The 16,303-nt window shown below is 44.9% G+C and overlaps 1 protein-coding gene across 2 annotated transcripts in view; it reads right to left on the reverse strand.

Annotated features, from left to right (window-relative positions):
- LOC146210160 (uncharacterized) overlaps positions 1 to 16,303 on the reverse strand; it is a 218,211-nt gene that overhangs the window by 174,385 nt on the left and 27,523 nt on the right. For both annotated transcript variants that reach the window (XM_084587484.1, XM_084587483.1), the window contains exon 2: positions 2,373 to 2,458. In XM_084587484.1, the coding sequence (XP_084443610.1) occupies positions 2,373 to 2,458 (86 nt within the window). The remainder of the gene's footprint in view (positions 1 to 2,372; positions 2,459 to 16,303) is intronic.

Below are 16,303 nucleotides of genomic sequence, written 5' to 3' on the forward strand. Positions count from 1 at the left end.
CCTTTGCCCTGCAGTGGGTATAGTCAGGCTGATGATGATGATGATGAATTCAAGACTCTCATCCTACGGTAACTCCCGCCCACCTTTCCAAATGACCTCCACATCATCCAGAACGTCGGGTTGGTGCATGTTTGAAATATATTTAATTTTTAATCCCTGTCGGGCTTTTTCGATGCCCACTTTCGGTTCCTCCTTTCGCTAAAATATTGGTATTCATAACAGATTTAGGCTTTAGCAAGAGCTGCGTTGTCGGGCTATTTGGTGGATGTCTGCGGAAGCCCATGGCAAATTGCACTAAAAAATACGGCGCACAAGAAAAGATGGACAGGTAGCATAAGACGAACGCTCGTAAAAAAAAGCTATAAAGGAGTTACTAGTTGGTATATCGGAAGAATGATACCATCGGATAGTGCGTCAGGGAAAGGTATGCAAACGACAAAATCGTTGATGTGGGTAATTAGTAAATAATTACAGCACTAAGTTATTCAGACGTCGAAATAGCCGAGAGGGGTAACGTCGACGTCCAAAGGGAATCATATGGTGCTCGAATTCTGTCCCCCCCTTCCCTAGGAATATGCATTCAGAATTTATAGTCGAAAGAAGGGCCAAACGAGCCGAGGCTCTAGAGCGACGGTTCAAGAACATGGGAGCAAAGGAAGTAGTCTATGTTGATGCAGCAAGTGGCAGAACAGGTGCGGCGGTAGCTTCGGTAGTCGGTGGCCGAGGGGCACCGGTATCCGCGGCAGCCATCAGAGGCCGCAATATAGAGACTGCTGAGGAATTTGCGATAGCGCTAGCTTGCGTAGGAACAGAAGCCAAGTTCATAATTAGCGACAGCAAAACTGCCATTCAAAATTTTGGGAAGGGGAGGATATCGCCGGAGGCGGCCAAAATCCTCATCCAAAGAACGAAAAATAGGACAGTTCAGTTATTTTGGACACCCGCTCACGCTGCCGTCCCTGGTAACGAGGCGGCTCACGAGCTAACCCGAGCTCTACTTCCGGGTAGCCGTCGAGCCCCCCGAACACTGGGCATATGGCGAGCGTCTGCAAAATTACGGGGAAATCATCGACCATTATAAATTGGGACGTAGACTGGTACCCCCGCCAGATGTTAGACTAAATAATAGAGAAGCTGTCGCGTGGAGGCGGCTACAAACTAATACGTTCATGAGCCCGGTCTGGGCGTTTCACGCGCTACCAGACATTAGGGACAATGATCTCTGCAAACACTGTGGGGCGAGAGGGACCCTCGACCACATAATTTGGGAGTGCCCACAATCTCCAGAGATAGGGCAAAATATTACAAGTAGAGAAGCCTGGGCTACCCTGCTGCGAAGCGGGGACCCTGCGATCCAGCACCGCACCGTCCATCTGGCGGAAGAGGCCGCAACAAGCCAAGGGCTACCTGGGAGCCTCTGCGGGCACACGACTCCCCGTTTCCGATGGAATTAAAAGTTGTACAACCAACCAACCGGTGACGTAGGCCGAATTATGAAATGTTTGAACTGAACGAGCGAGAAAGGGCCTTATTTAGTGCACAAATGGGTGAGAATGGTTAGAAAGTCTGTAAAGAAAGGCAATTAGCCGACTTTAGTCTGAAAAATTCCGAGAGCGCTGCAGAATCTGCAGTGCAAAAATGCAAAAACGCTAAGCGTTGCAGCAGCACATGGTCCATCTCGCGCCCCTTGTCGAACACACTCAGCGTTCCGCTGAACACATCAAAATTCGCCGGCGTTCTATAAATGGTCTACAGAAAAGTAACGATGCAGTATCTGTCACTTGCGGAATCCCGCAGACACATCTCGAGGACTACACAGCAGCACTCACGTATTTCTCCGTATCTGTCACTTGCGGAATCCCGCAGACACATCTCGCAGACTACACAGCAGCACTCACGTATTTCTCCTGTGCTGGTTTTGCTGTGATCTAGCTAGTTTCATTAGACAAGGTTGTAACCAGATAATTTTGCACCCTCATATGCGTAGCAAGTATGACCACTGCCGTGGTCAGTCCCTCCGCAGTCGCTGATGACTCATGGGCGAGGTTTACAGGGGCTGGTGGCCAATTACGACACCAACGTGGCTAAATCCTGTTCAGCTGTGGTCTCCTGCAAAGTTTGCAGAATTCTGTCGACACGGAAAACAGACGGAAAGTTATGCACCACAGGGATGCACCGCATCACGCGAGGGGTCTTCATCTACGCCATCACTGCTTCTTTCTAATCGCTGGCATATGAACCATTTGGTGACTGCAGCCATTGCTAAATTGATTGCGAACAGCAAGAACTCAATAGGAAATCGGGCGAAAAAGCTCTCATCTCCCTCTTGCCTTAGTTCCCTCCTTTTGGGTTTAGTTTAGAATGAGCTTTACCTGAGGTTAGCGCCTTTTGCTGCTGTCGCCGCCTCAGCTGTGCCATGGACAGTGGTCGAATGACTGTGGTTTCTTCGCAGCAGCACCTGCGAGCCGAGAGGGGAGGACCTTTAGCGAGGCATCTAAGAACATTCAATCAGCCCGGCCTGCATATTTCAATTCTCGCAAGCGCATTTGCAATGACACATTGAATTTTTCAGCAGGTGCTGGTTTACACTACGAACACTGTACTGAGCAATGGGATGTCGCAAATGAGGTACAAACAGCGCTGAGTCTGTACAGGACTACATCTTACAATGAGGCACATGCACCACCGGGGAACCTGTGCCGGTCCAAGACAATCAAGACCCTAATATGAAGATATGTTTCAAAAACAGGATCTGTAATTATTATGTTATAACAAGACAACCCAATGACTTCAGTACATTTACAACGTACCTAAATCGCCTAAGCAAAGAACTTAAGAAGGCAGAAAATGAATATTGTGCCAACGAATTTGCTTTAACAAATGGCCGCTCAGATCTGATGTGGCAAAAGTCTAATAATTTATTAGGCCGCACGCTACATAAAACTATTTTAGTTGGAATAAGATAAATGATGTCGGAATTTCCGACCAGGATTTAGCAGAAACATTTATTAAGACCGTTGTTAGTGTCTGTAGCGCTAATAATGGCCTAACGCATGTAGATAGGGTACAAAATTCAATATTTCTTACATATTTATAAGAAGCTGCGGTATTCACTCTTTCAAGCAAAATACTTTGCGACTTTTGACGTAACAGGATGCAAATGAACCCAATGTGATTTATGTTTTTATTTTACGTTTACTTGTGTTGTGCACATTATGAATATGTTGTGACGTGGTTATGACAAGGCCGATGACAACCAATGAAAAGTCTAGGAGTGCACTAAAGAAACCTTTATTGGGGTTGACTTATGGCCCCAAAAGAACTAAGCAATTTTGCGGTGGCGATAACAGCAAACTTGTTCGCTAGTCATCGAACAGAAAATTCCTGTTTCACTCGTCAGCGCTCAATTGAAAGGCGGCAAAGAAGCCTCTAGATGAAGATAAAACCGCGAATGCTAATTAGCCTAATCTGGAACAGAAAAATGCACATGGTTGGAATCCCTCGAGCTACATCTCGAGCATCTTCCGTAATAAAGGAAATGGTCCGGTTGGGGGCCAAGTTCTTCACAAGGAGGCCGCTGTGCAACGCGAAGGACGAAAACTGCCACCTGAACACAGTAGGAGGACAAGCGGTCTTGGTACTCGGTAATCAACTCTAGGTCCGAGCGCTGCTGCTGTGAAAACCTGCTGGCGCTTACCGGTCCTATGAAGGCATCGTCGTCATTTTTCACAGAAAGCGCGTCAAATAGGGGACCATTACAGAAGTCTGCATCTGAATGCTTGCGAAGAGACTCGTAGAAAGCCATGATGTCAAATTCTTAAAGGTCTAAGCTCTATCGCGCAAAGCGACCGTAGAGGTTTTTCAATTCGGCGAGCCAGCAGAACGCGTGATGATCGCTGAGAACCTTGAATGGTTGACCGTATAAGTACGGACGGAACTTTGAAGTTGCCCAGAATATCGCGAGGCCCTCTTTCTCGGTCGTCGAGTAATTTTCTTCGGCTTTCGAAAGCGAACGGCTGGTGTACACGATGGCTCTGTCCTGTTTTAGTCCTCTTAACGAGAACTGTGCCTAAGTCAACGCTGCCTGCGTCGATATGTATTTCTGTCTCGGCGTTTCTGTCGAAGTGACCGAGGAGAGGAGGTGAATGTAAGCAGCGCTTAAGTTTCTTGAAGGCTTCCGCATGCGGCGCATTTCATATAAAAGGCACATCAGCCTTTGTATGCGGAATCAATAGTTCGGCAGTGTGCGAAACCTTCCTGACAAATTGGGGGTAGTAGCGCACGGCTTGTCAGAAGGCGGCGGACATTGAGCGATCGCAGCTGTTTTCTGCAGGTCTGGGCGAACGCCATCCTTCCTCACTATATGGTCCATGAATAATAGCTCCTCGTAAGTGAAGTGGCACGTTTCTGATTTTAACGTTCGTCCCGATGAACTGATGACATCCATCATTGTCCGCAGCCTTTTAGGCGATCTTCAAACTTTGACGACAATGGTGTCATCCAAGAATAGCTTCGCCACTTCAAGCTAGCCAGGATCTTTGGAACATTACTGTTACGCACCAAATAGCTTTGCTTTGAATTCGATGTTATGAACGCCGTCTTCTCGCAGTCTCTTTCATCGAACTCTTATAGATCCATTCACGAGAAACAGCTGGCCTTGCAGAGGCGGTCTTGAGTGTCATGGATGCGAGAGAGTGGGTAGGCATCCTTCATCGTGACGTTCTTCAAACGGCGGTAATCGATGCAGAAGCGTGTGCCGTCTTTCTTCTTCACTAAGACAACTGTTGCCACCCAGAGGTTAGCTTTCAGTTGAATGACGTTCCCGCGAAGAATTTCTTCAACCTGATCGCGGATGACCTGCCGTTCTCGTGGCGATACACGTTAGGGACTTTGATGAAGAGGTCGGACCTGTTTGTCTATGATAATTTCGTGCTTGATGGATCTTCAGTTCTGAAGATCCATCGCTCTATATTTCAAAAAGTGTGCGTATCTGGTCTATTCTGCTTCGGTGTAGGGCTGGGTTGATTTCAAACGTTTGCTACCGACCTTACTCAGGTGTATCTGTAGTTCGGTCAAGGAGAGCAAATAAATCGCAGATGACTGCTAACTCGCCGAGAAAACCAATCATCGTGCCTTTGTTTCGATGTCGGTGTTCTCCAGTGAAGTTCTTTACCGGAACCTGACGTGTTCGTTTCGAAAATGAGCGACATCTATTTCTTTGCCCAGTCCTGGATCCAGTAGCAAGTGGGCATTTCCCTCGACGAAGACATCGGTGGTTTCTCTATCTCTGGTACCCACGGAGACTGGATGCTTGATCGGGCGATAGGCTCAATTTTTCATCGAGGATGTAAGGAGCAAAAGGACTTGCAACAGGTATGGCGTAGTGCGCCGAAAGCTTTATCAGCTTTGAGCGAATGTCGACGATCTCCTGTTTTCATTCAAAAAATCCTTTTCCAAAATTAGGTCTCGAGAGCACTGCTTCTGAGCCACAAAGCTAGTAGGAAAATGCGTTCATTTCCTGTTACTCTTGTGGTACATCCTCCCGAGCGGTTTTATCCCGAAGGAGTACGGCAAGTAGCTCACGTCACCCGTTTCGTTATCGAGAGCTCGATGCTCCCATGGCAGTAGCGATGAAACCGAGTCAGCGTCGATAATATTATGTGCGTTATACTCACAGGGGGGTGGGGTGTATCTACAGAGGGATCGATGGAAGCAAGACCGCGACTACTAACGTCCTGACCCTCGTTCTTCTTCCTCTACCGATCGTCCAACCATTCATCTTCTGTCGATGTTGTGCGGAGGTGCGTGTCAAGATGAACAAAGGCGTCTTTATACACTAGATGAAGGGCATAATTTGCAGAAGATTGGCACAGGGGCTGCTGACTACAAGCTAGACACAACTTTATTCGCACAGTGAGGGCCGGGGCGACAACGACCGTTCCCCTCCATGCGAACGGCACTGCACTCGACAAATGTGCCTGAAGGTCCTCAGAAAAAGTGTGCTTGCTTATATAATGACCCCGCGTTACGAGCCCGTAAAATAAATTGCGGTGGGTTCTTGCGTTGCAGCCTTCAGAGATGTCGCTTGAGGAATTACGAGTTTCTACTGAACTTCAAAGACGATGTCCGCGAGTGACGCTAATTGAAGTTGTATGGGCGATGGCGACCGTCGGAGCAGTTGTTCCCGGATCACTTCACGGATAAGTTCCGATCAATAGTTGTTAAAGATGATGATAGATTTTAATGACGCAAGGGCATCTCAGGCCAAAGAGAACCAAACACAAGGTTAATCGTGAATTCGAGTTGATGTAATGTGATAGTTGTGATGTTTCATGAAGGGATAAAAAAAAACAGTAGTGTATAGGGCCTAAAAATGCATTCACTCTGTAATATCACTAAAAACTGGTGTATAGGGCCTAAAATTAATTTGCGATGTAAAATGAGCTGGGAAGAAATTAAAAAAAAAAGTATATGTAGATGCTTTATCTGTCCTCTCAAGGAGGAACGGGCTGAGACCCACGTCGATAAAAAATTCCATGTAAAAAGCCTACTTGTGATAACAATTTAGGCACATGTTTTAAGGGAAAAATTGGGTTGTCACCAATAAAAACGAATGGGTGTGCAGGTACTTAATAAGTATACAGGGAGGAAAAATGACGTCCCCTTTCTGGTTCGAGTTGTGCACATATAATTAAAACATGAATTACAGTAAGCCGATCACCCCATCTCAAACAGTGTGGTGCAGGAGAGCTTGTTAAAAGATATGTATGTGTTATGTATATGTGACCAATTCTCAGCCTGCTCAGAGCTACTTCTTTAAATCTATCTCGTTTTTCTGTGGTGTACCTGCCTATCTTGACTTCATTGTGTGTAGTTTATTTTCTGTTGCTGTGTCCCATTCCTCTTTCCATTGCTGCCGAATCATGTTTTTTTTTTTTTGTGGCTTGAGGTCATGATAAGTTATCTTGTCAATGTCTGCGTCATTTCGAAGGGCAGCTGACGCAGCAAGCCTATCAGCAACCTCGTTGCCTGATATACAACGGTGGCCTGGTACCCAACATAGCGTAATTTTAAGTTTTAATTTATGGACAGACACTAGGTTGTAAAAGAGAGAATTTAGAACTGGGTTCTTATGCCATTTCGAAGAAGATACAGAGGTTAAAACGCTAAGGGAGTCTGTGTAGATTACCGCTGTACGTACTTTGTTTTCAATAATGTGTCTCACAGCTAGCAGGATTCCATGGCATTCAGCGGTAAATATACTTTTATGTCTGTTCAGTGTGTTTGAAAGTTACAATTGCGGTCCATGCAGATCAATTAAGGGGAAATGAGGGTGCTCGTTATAATACATGAAGGAAAGAAACCAACAGTCGGCGAGGCCAAGGAAAAGCGTAGGAGATGTTACTTTATGTCCTTTTTTTATTGTTTACTTGGATAATCACAGAAATTAGTAATGTAATCTTATTAGGGGAAAGATAATTAAACACAAAGTAGCAGAAAAAACAACGTGCCGATGGTGGAAACCGAACCCTAGCACAGCTTTCGCCCTCGCTCTTGATCACGTTCTACGTGACGCTGGCGGTAACAAAGGACGTTCTACATCCGCCGCTATGGTTGAGGGTGGCGCTGGTGAACACTCTCAAGGTTCGTATACAGATAACATAAATACCCATGCAAGTAGCAGGGGGGACAGCGGCCGATGTAGCTCAGTTGGAAGAGCACCGGACGCGATATTCGGAGGTCGTGGGTTCGGTTCCCACCATCGGCACGTTGTTTTTTCTGCTACTTTGTGTTTAATTATCTTTCCCCTAATAAGATTACATTACTAATTTCTGTGATTATCCAAGTAAACAATAAAAAAAAGGACATAAAGTAACATCCCCTACGCTTTTCCTTGGCCTCGCCGACTGTTGGTTTCTTTCCAATTGCGGTCCATGTGATGCAGGACACTTGAGCAGACTTTGAAGCATCAGTGTAATATTCATCAGAAGTGTACTCCGCCTGAAGTGACATGAAGTGCTGCTGTATGGCAATAGGGGATGCATGTTTCCCCACTTCAAGAAACGACAAGTCAAAATTAACGGCGTGCCTTTCCCAAGGAGGAATAAAGTTTTTTATGGAGGTTGTATGAAGACTGGTAACCGGAACGTCCAGATTTTCAATATGCGTGGCAACTTTGATTGCATATGCAGGTGTCAAAGATGGTTTTCTTGAGAAAAGTGCTGTGCTAGTTTTGTCAAGCAGGAGCCGGCGACATGGATGATCCAGTTGGCATAGTACCTTCATAGCATAAGTTACACAAGTAAATTCTCCTTTTCGTTGCAGTGACCATCGGTTCGTCTCGACATAAAGACCAGCAATTGGGCTAGTTCGAAAAGCACCCGTGGCGAGGCGAAGGCCGAGGTGGTGTAACGGGATCAAGCCATTTTAGAGCAGAGGATGATGCGGACCCATAGACCATCGAGCCATAGTCAATGCGTGATAGAACTACACTATTCAGAAGGCTCAGAAGGCAATCGTGGTCTGTGCCCTATGAAAGGTGAGAGAGAATTTTTAGCAGATTCATTGCTTTGAGACACTTCAGCCGCAACTGTTTTATGTGGGCAATGAAGGAAAGTTTTTGGTCACCAACTACGCCAATAAATTTATGTTCCTTTTTAAAGGCTCTGACCATTCAGTGTAATGTTCAGGTCAGGTCTGATGCCACGCTGCTCAGAGAAAAGAACACACACACTTTTTTCAGAGTTAAATTTAAACCCATCAGCCCACCTGGAAAATTTATTCACACCTAGCTGAATCTGTCTTTCACAGACGGCCAAGTTGCAAGATTTGAAGCTTATGTGAATGTCATCAACATATACAGAGCTTGAAATGGGTTTTGGCAGCACGCTTTTTAGAGAGTTCATTTTGACTATGAAAAGTGTGCAACTGAGAACACCACCTTGAGGGACACCATTTTCCTGTATGTGCTACTGAATATGCATTGCCAACACGAACTTTGAAGGTCCGTTCAGACAAGTAACTTCGAATTGTATTCAACATGTTCCCTGTGATGCCAAGAGAGAAGAGGTCGCGGATGATAACATAGAGCCAAGTGGTATCATATGCTTTCTCAAGATCGAAAAAGACAGATAAACAATGTTGTTTATGTATAAAAGCATCCCTTACATATGACTCAAATGCAATGAGCTGATCAGCTGTTGACCGCGGAAGACCATTGTATTCAAGGAAATGTAGAAAGCGACGATTTAGCATTTTTTCAAAACGCTTGCATAAACAGCTGGTTAGAGCAATAGGCCGATAACAGGCAGCAAGAGAGGGTTCTTTTCCGGGTTTTTATATCGAGATAATGATCACTTTCTTCCATGCTTTAGGAAGGCGTCCTGTGGCCCGTATTTTATTATACAGGCAAAGTAGGGTTTCAAGCGTGTCCACATGCAGGTGCCTGAGCATTCCATATGCGATCCTGTCAGGACCTGGTACTGTGTTCCCTGTTCCCACATGTGCGTAGTGCAAACTTCAGCTCCTGCATGGTGAAAGGGCTATTGTACTCTCCTGTGCACGGTCTTTTATCACATACAGGCTTCCTCTCCTCAGTTACCTTGTGCCGCAAAAAGGAATCTGTATAGTGCGCTGAGCTGAATACGTATTCAAAGTGTTGCCCTAGTGTGTCTGCTTGATGTTCAGGAGAGTCACCACTGGTGCTGACAAGGAGCGTTGGGAGAGTGCTATATCCTTTCAGTGCTCTTATCCTGTTGTATACTTTGTGTGCATCAGAATAAAAGTTCACAGAAGAAAGGAATGATGACCGGCTTTCTCGCTTGGAGGTGGGTCGAACACGCTATTAGGTTTTCAGCCATGGGGTATCGGCGTAACTTCGACCATGCCCTGTTTTGTGTTTCACGGGCAGTCTTGCATCGTGCATCCCACCACGGCCTTCGTTTGTTTCGTGGCTTACTTGATGTTGGTGGAATATATTTTTCTGCAGCATCTGTAATGTGCAGCGTGATCAAGAGTTGAGATTTGTCAACGCCTAAGGCAGTAACTTTCCAGTTGTGATGTATGGATGCGAGAGTTGGACTGTGAAAAAGGCTGACCGCCGAAGAATTGACGCGTTTGAAGTGTGGTGCTGGCGAAGACTCTTAAGAGTTCCTTGGACTGCCAGAAGATCAAATCAGTCGATATTGTCGACCATAAACCCTGACTGCTCATTGGAGGGTCAAATTCTAAAGTTAAAGCTCAGCTACTTTGGTCATCTGATGAGAAGAGAGGAGTCGCTGGAGAAAGATTTGATGTTGGGAAAGGTTGAGGGTCGCCGGAGAAGGGGTAGGCAGCGAACGCGATGGTTAGATGGCATTCTCGAGGCATTGCAGATGAAGCTATGTGATGTTAAGAAGATAGTGAGAGACCGGAAAGCGTGGCGTGACATGGTCCATAGGGTCACGAAGAGTCGGACACGACTGAACGCCTGAACTGAACTGAACTGAACTGAACTGAACTGAAGGCAGTAACTGATGAACAGGGCAGAGCTGAGTGTTCCCTGAACATCTCCCAGTCGGCCGCATATTCTTTAAATTTCATGCGACTAGACACATTTACATATTTATTGCCTGTGCACTTCACAGAGATGGGAAAATGGTCGCTTCCATCTAGAGTGTCCATAACAACCCACTCTGTAGCTGCCAAGAGCATCGGAGAGCCAATAGCTAAATCAACGGCTGTGTACGTATTATGAGCTGAGCTGTAGTATGTTGGCTGTTTTGAGTTGAGCAAACATAATCCTAAGGGCAAGAATTTTTCAATTAGTGCACCACGGAAGTCCGTTCTTCTACATCCCCATAATGGATGGTGGGCATTAAAGTCTCCGACCAGCAGCCATGGTTCTGGAAGTTGGTCAATCAGCTTTTCAAAATTTTTGTTACATATATCTATGATCTGGCGGAATATACAGCGAACATACTGTTGTTATTATAGCAAGAAACATGCTTGCAGGTCGGCAAACAGGGAAGCGATAAATTTAAAGGCGGCAAAGAAACATCTATATAAAACCACGAGCGTTGACCAGCATAACCTGGAAGATTGTAGAAACACGCGCGTGGCTGGAATCTTTTGAGATTATTCTCGAAGCGTCTTCCGCAATCAAGGAAATTATAAAGCCGCGTCTCGTGACAAAGAGCAAGAACAAACAAATACTACATAATTCATTCGTGCGCTACAATTCACAGCCAGCGATAATGCCACATACAGGTGGCTGTTATAAAACTGGCTGTGGTTTAGCTTCAGTAAACCTGGTGTAAAGCGATACTTCCGGCCGAGGCACGCGGCGTGCTTTTATATATACACATATACTCGAGAATGACTTGAGTAATCATGTCTCGGCATACATGTGCACATGCATGATGCTATTTCCCACGTGAGCTGACTTGTGACCTAAACATATTGACCTTGACCTTGAACTTTGATGGGAACATAGGTACCCAAAGTAGTTGTGGCCTAAGTTTCAACTTGACCTCGAACCTGTTTGAAGTTCATCAGGAGCTCACGGCGACCTTGGCTTACTTCGAGTATATGAAGAAACTATTGAAATATTCAATGGTTCGCGGCACTATGTATCTGGAAGTTTTTAGCGGTAGGTATGCTATGTGTTTACAAAAAGGTCATTGAAATATCAGAAGTACCAATATTTTCTAAATTTCTTGAAAAATATCTATCAGCAGTTTCTTTCCCTTTACTTCCATAACAATATATGTTTGAAGTAAGCACGGTTTAACAAAAAATATATATTCTTAATGTGCTTTACCGCACCAAATAAAACATGTAAGGATCTTGAACAAAATAGAATTGTTACTGGAATCTATATTAATTCCCCCAAAGCGTTTGATTCAATAAACAACAACTTGCAATTCCGTAGGCTTCAGCAATGCAGCCTTCGTGGGCAAGCAGCTTCCCTGATAAAATCGTATTTACAATTTCGCAGACAGGGGTTCAAATCTGAAATAAACCCTGTCTTCTCTGGTGTTCCAGAAGGAAGTATACTTGGCCAGTTTCTCTTTAACATCTACATTAATTAGATTTCCCTGCACCCCTTGCAAAATTGGTTATTTATGCGGATGATACAATTGTATCATAAACTGACTTAGGTGATTGATCAAACTGAGTGTAGATCAGTGGACCCTGAAAATGCATTACAAATTAACACTACAATAAAGAAAGTTGTAAACTTTTGTTTAGAAAAGCCAGTTCATCTAAACAAAGATATATGTTTAAGATCCATTAGGTATAGTGCACAGTTCAAACTTCCTATGGTCTACATAAAGTAAGCTGCAAAGAATACTCCCAAACTTCGAGTACCAAAGTAATTTTAATGCTATATCGTACAAACGTTTAGCGGAACAGTTCCTGCCGCGCACATAGCCTTTTTTGTTTACCTTCATATTTCTTGCTAAGCCGTAATTGCTTATGCGCCAGTAAACCGTTTTTGCATCTAAATGCTTATTTTCTGAACTACTATTTCTTTTATGCTTGGTTTACTCACTTATCCCATAATCTAAAGATGTCAGTGACTGCCATTTGTACACGTTAGTAATTTTTTTTCTTGCTATGGAATACCCTTCATCTCGAACTGCTATCGCATGATCGCTTTTTCATGTCAAGTGTTCATTTTGATCTTTCTTGCTGCAGCCAAAATGTGGCGGGTTCAGCGCTTTTTCAAGCTGTCAACAGGCAGCTTTTACTCCGTGCCCCCTGTCATCATATACGGCATGATGGTCAAATAAAGATTGCTATTATTATTGTCGTTGTTGTTGTGGCTGTTACGCGACTGCTGGCTATATTAGTGAGAAGAAAAAGTTCACCGAGTTTCAGAGACACGCTTGCGGCGTATACGCGAGAGCATTACTTTACTATTGCTCTTGAACCTGCTTAAGTTATCTGGTGACGTCGAAGAAAACCCCGGACCACCCACGCGGTCTAATGATCCTCAAGTTTCTGAAATTTTGACTGCCCTCAATTAAATTCGATCTGGCCAGGCATCCTTGCTAAGCGAAGTTAAATCAATGCACGAGAAGTTGTCGCAGAATGACATGGCCCTCGAAGATATTAGACAACGCCTTAATAAGATAGAAATTGACTGCCTTACTCGCAGTAAAGGAAGCAGTTGAAGGTATCCAGACCACTGCCGAGCAGAACACAAATGACATAGCTACCTTGTCGCAAAGATTCGAGGACACAGCACGTCGCTGCAAACCTGTTGTTTTTTGGCCATGACGACTGTGCCAGTGAAACGTGGGCGCAGTCCGAAGAAATTATTCTTCGGCACTGCAATGACAAGCCCAGAGATATAGAGCGCGCACACAGGCTTGGCGCTAGTGTACCTAGCAAAAAGAGGCGCATTTCGAAGTGCTTTCATGTGCCAAAAAGCTAAAGGACTACAGCATATCCCAGGACTATTCACTCAGCTTGCACGAAAACAACTCATCGCTTTCGCCAAAAGCCAGCCCGGTAAATGGAAACTTCCTCATAACAGAATCGCAAAAAAACTTACATTTTTGACCATGCTAGCCAGCAAGTCATCCTACGCCGTGCATAACTACCTGCTATAGACTGTAAAAGGTTAAGTCATGACTGTATTTCATTGCTTTACGCCAATATTACAAGTACCACCCCTAAGCGTGATTCCCTGCTTAACCTTATCGATACCACTGATAGTAATGTTGTTGTATTAACCGAAACGTGGTTGACTTCATCAGTTTCCAATTCTGAATTACTGCACCCCTTTAACAACTTTGATATATTCCGGCGCGATCGTACTGGGAAACGTGGGGGTGGTGTTCTTATCGCCGCGCATAGCAGTCTGCAGTCCACCAATCTCGACATACCCTGCCAACTCGAAGCTGTTTTTATCTCTTGTTGTGCTACTTTTCCTCCTGTGACGATTGCAGCTTTCTACCGCCCACCCGATGCCGATAATTCTTTCATTGAACATTTTCATGACGCGCTAGACAGCCTAATTAAGTTACGCCCTCTTTCTCCGATACTAATTCTCGGTGACTTCAAATTCCCCGCCATAAACTGGTCAGATATCACGTTAGCGGCATCAAAACATAGCTCCGATGGCGACTTTGTGAACACCTGTCTCACATTTAGTTTGTCACAAATAGTCCACCTCCCAACCAGGCAAGCTCACAAATCAGCAAATATTCTCGACATCATCCTCACGTCACACCCAGATAACGTCCTGTCAGTTTCACAGGTTCCCATGCTTAGCGGTCATGTAACAATTCATGCTAAATACCAGTGTCACATCTCTCGCCCTGAAAAGGTGAAAAAGAAAATAACTATGTACGATAGAGCCGATTATCAAAAAATTAATGAAGCGCTCACTCAGTTTAAAAGTTTGTTCCTAACAGAATTTAACCGGCGCTCTGCTGAAACCAACTGGACACTTTTTAGAAATAAAATGCAGGAACTTGTCAAGGCTCATGTGCCACAATCACTGTAACCGAAAACATAAAATCACCCTGGTTCAACAATACACTAAGCCGTCTACATAAAAGAAAGAAGCGGTTATTTCGTGAGGGACTTGCAGCGAAGGAGCTTGGAAAACATTCTACGATGTTGACAAAACATTTGATGTCTTGGCAAAAAAAGCAAAACGATCATTTTATTCAGCGACCCTGCCTTCGATGCAACGTAATAATCCAAACAAATTCTGGAAAATCGTACATCCCACTTACTCCAAGCCTCTATCTTTACTCGACCCAGACGGGATCTCTATTGCTGACCGTGATGCTGCCCGAGTGTTGAATTCTACTTTTTAACGCGGTACCGTTAAGGAGCTCGTGTCGCAGAAAAGCCGGTGTCGTCGGCGTCCAGTGAGCGATAAATTCCGGCATGCACTTCATAAATAAACATGCACTTCATAAATAAAAAGCAAGTTCCAAGATGGGCTGGGTGGGAACCAAACCAGGGTCTCCGGAGTGCGAGACGGAGACGCTATACCACTCAGCCACGAGTTTTTTTTTTTTTCTTTATTGCCTGTTTTGAGTTCACATCAATTCAAAAAGGATCCACAATAATGGTAAAACTCGCAACAACCAGACTTCGGCTGTCACGAAAGGTTTAAAATTTTTTGAGGACAGCCAGTTCATCGAGCACACTGATCCAGTCAGGTGGATCAGAAAGCACTCGATACGTTTCTCTAAGGAGCAGCACACTCTCGATAAAGTTCTCGCGTACAGAACGCGTGTTGACATCTGCATGTTGCACTTGCATCCTTGTTTTCCACAGGCTGTGGAGGCCCAAGACCATGACTAAATCCAAAGGAATACCCTCACTCTCGACTGGAAGGAACCGTATGCCATACGGATCTAACGGAAGGTCTTTCTTTAGTGTTCTCTGGAGAACATCCCAGTGAAAGACTGGGTCCCAGCAATCCAGAAAGACGTGCTCGATTGTCTCTGGTTTTTTGCAAAGGAGACAGTCTGTTGTCCAGGGAACGAATAAGCCTCTTTCATGTAACCAGGTTTTAACAGGTAATGTGTTGGAATGTAGCTTAAAGAAGAACGTTTTAACTGAAGGCCTAACTGGCATCTTTTTCACACGCTTTAAGACATCCTGTCCGGGGCCTCCACGGTGTGGTGCACGGTAAATCGGCAACGGTATCGTCACATCCAGAAGATCTTTGTACAGCTTCTTCTTACACACTTTGCTCAAGTATTGCATTGAAATACGCGCATGCAACATTCTGAAAGACAAGACAACTTCGCGCATGTACCCTTTTAAAGCGCCACTCATATTCTCACCAGAACAGACAACGTATTCTGGAAGCATTTTACACAGTCGTACTTGCATGACCGTCCTCAAGAATTTGTCGTTTTGATCACGAAGGAAAAATAAACGCGAGACAACCTGTCGCAAAAAGAGATGCACAAGGCCCAAGCCCCCCGCCTTAACAGGAAGAAAGAGGTTGGTTCTGCTGCACTTTTCCCATGTTGATGCCCACATGAAAACGACAAAGACACGATGAATTTTTTGAATGCTAACACGCGTCGCCGAAAGCACATTCATTACGTACCATATCTTTGCCACAAGGAAAACATTGCACACATAAGCGCGTGAGAACATTGACAACGGCTTGCCCTGCCATGAATCAGCTTTCTCTCTCGCTCTCTCTGCTTGGCCAGCCCAGAAAGGGGTGGGATCTTGGTACGATTCAAGCGGCACGCCTAAATACTGGGTCGGCAATTTTGACCATTGCAAACGAGAAAAGTATTCAGGCGTAACATCCCAGTCTCCATGCCAG

This window comes from Amblyomma maculatum, chromosome 1 (genome assembly GCF_055883805.1).
Source record: "Amblyomma maculatum isolate TAMU_Amacu chromosome 1, ASM5588380v1, whole genome shotgun sequence".
NCBI lineage: Eukaryota > Metazoa > Arthropoda > Arachnida > Ixodida > Ixodidae > Amblyomma > Amblyomma maculatum.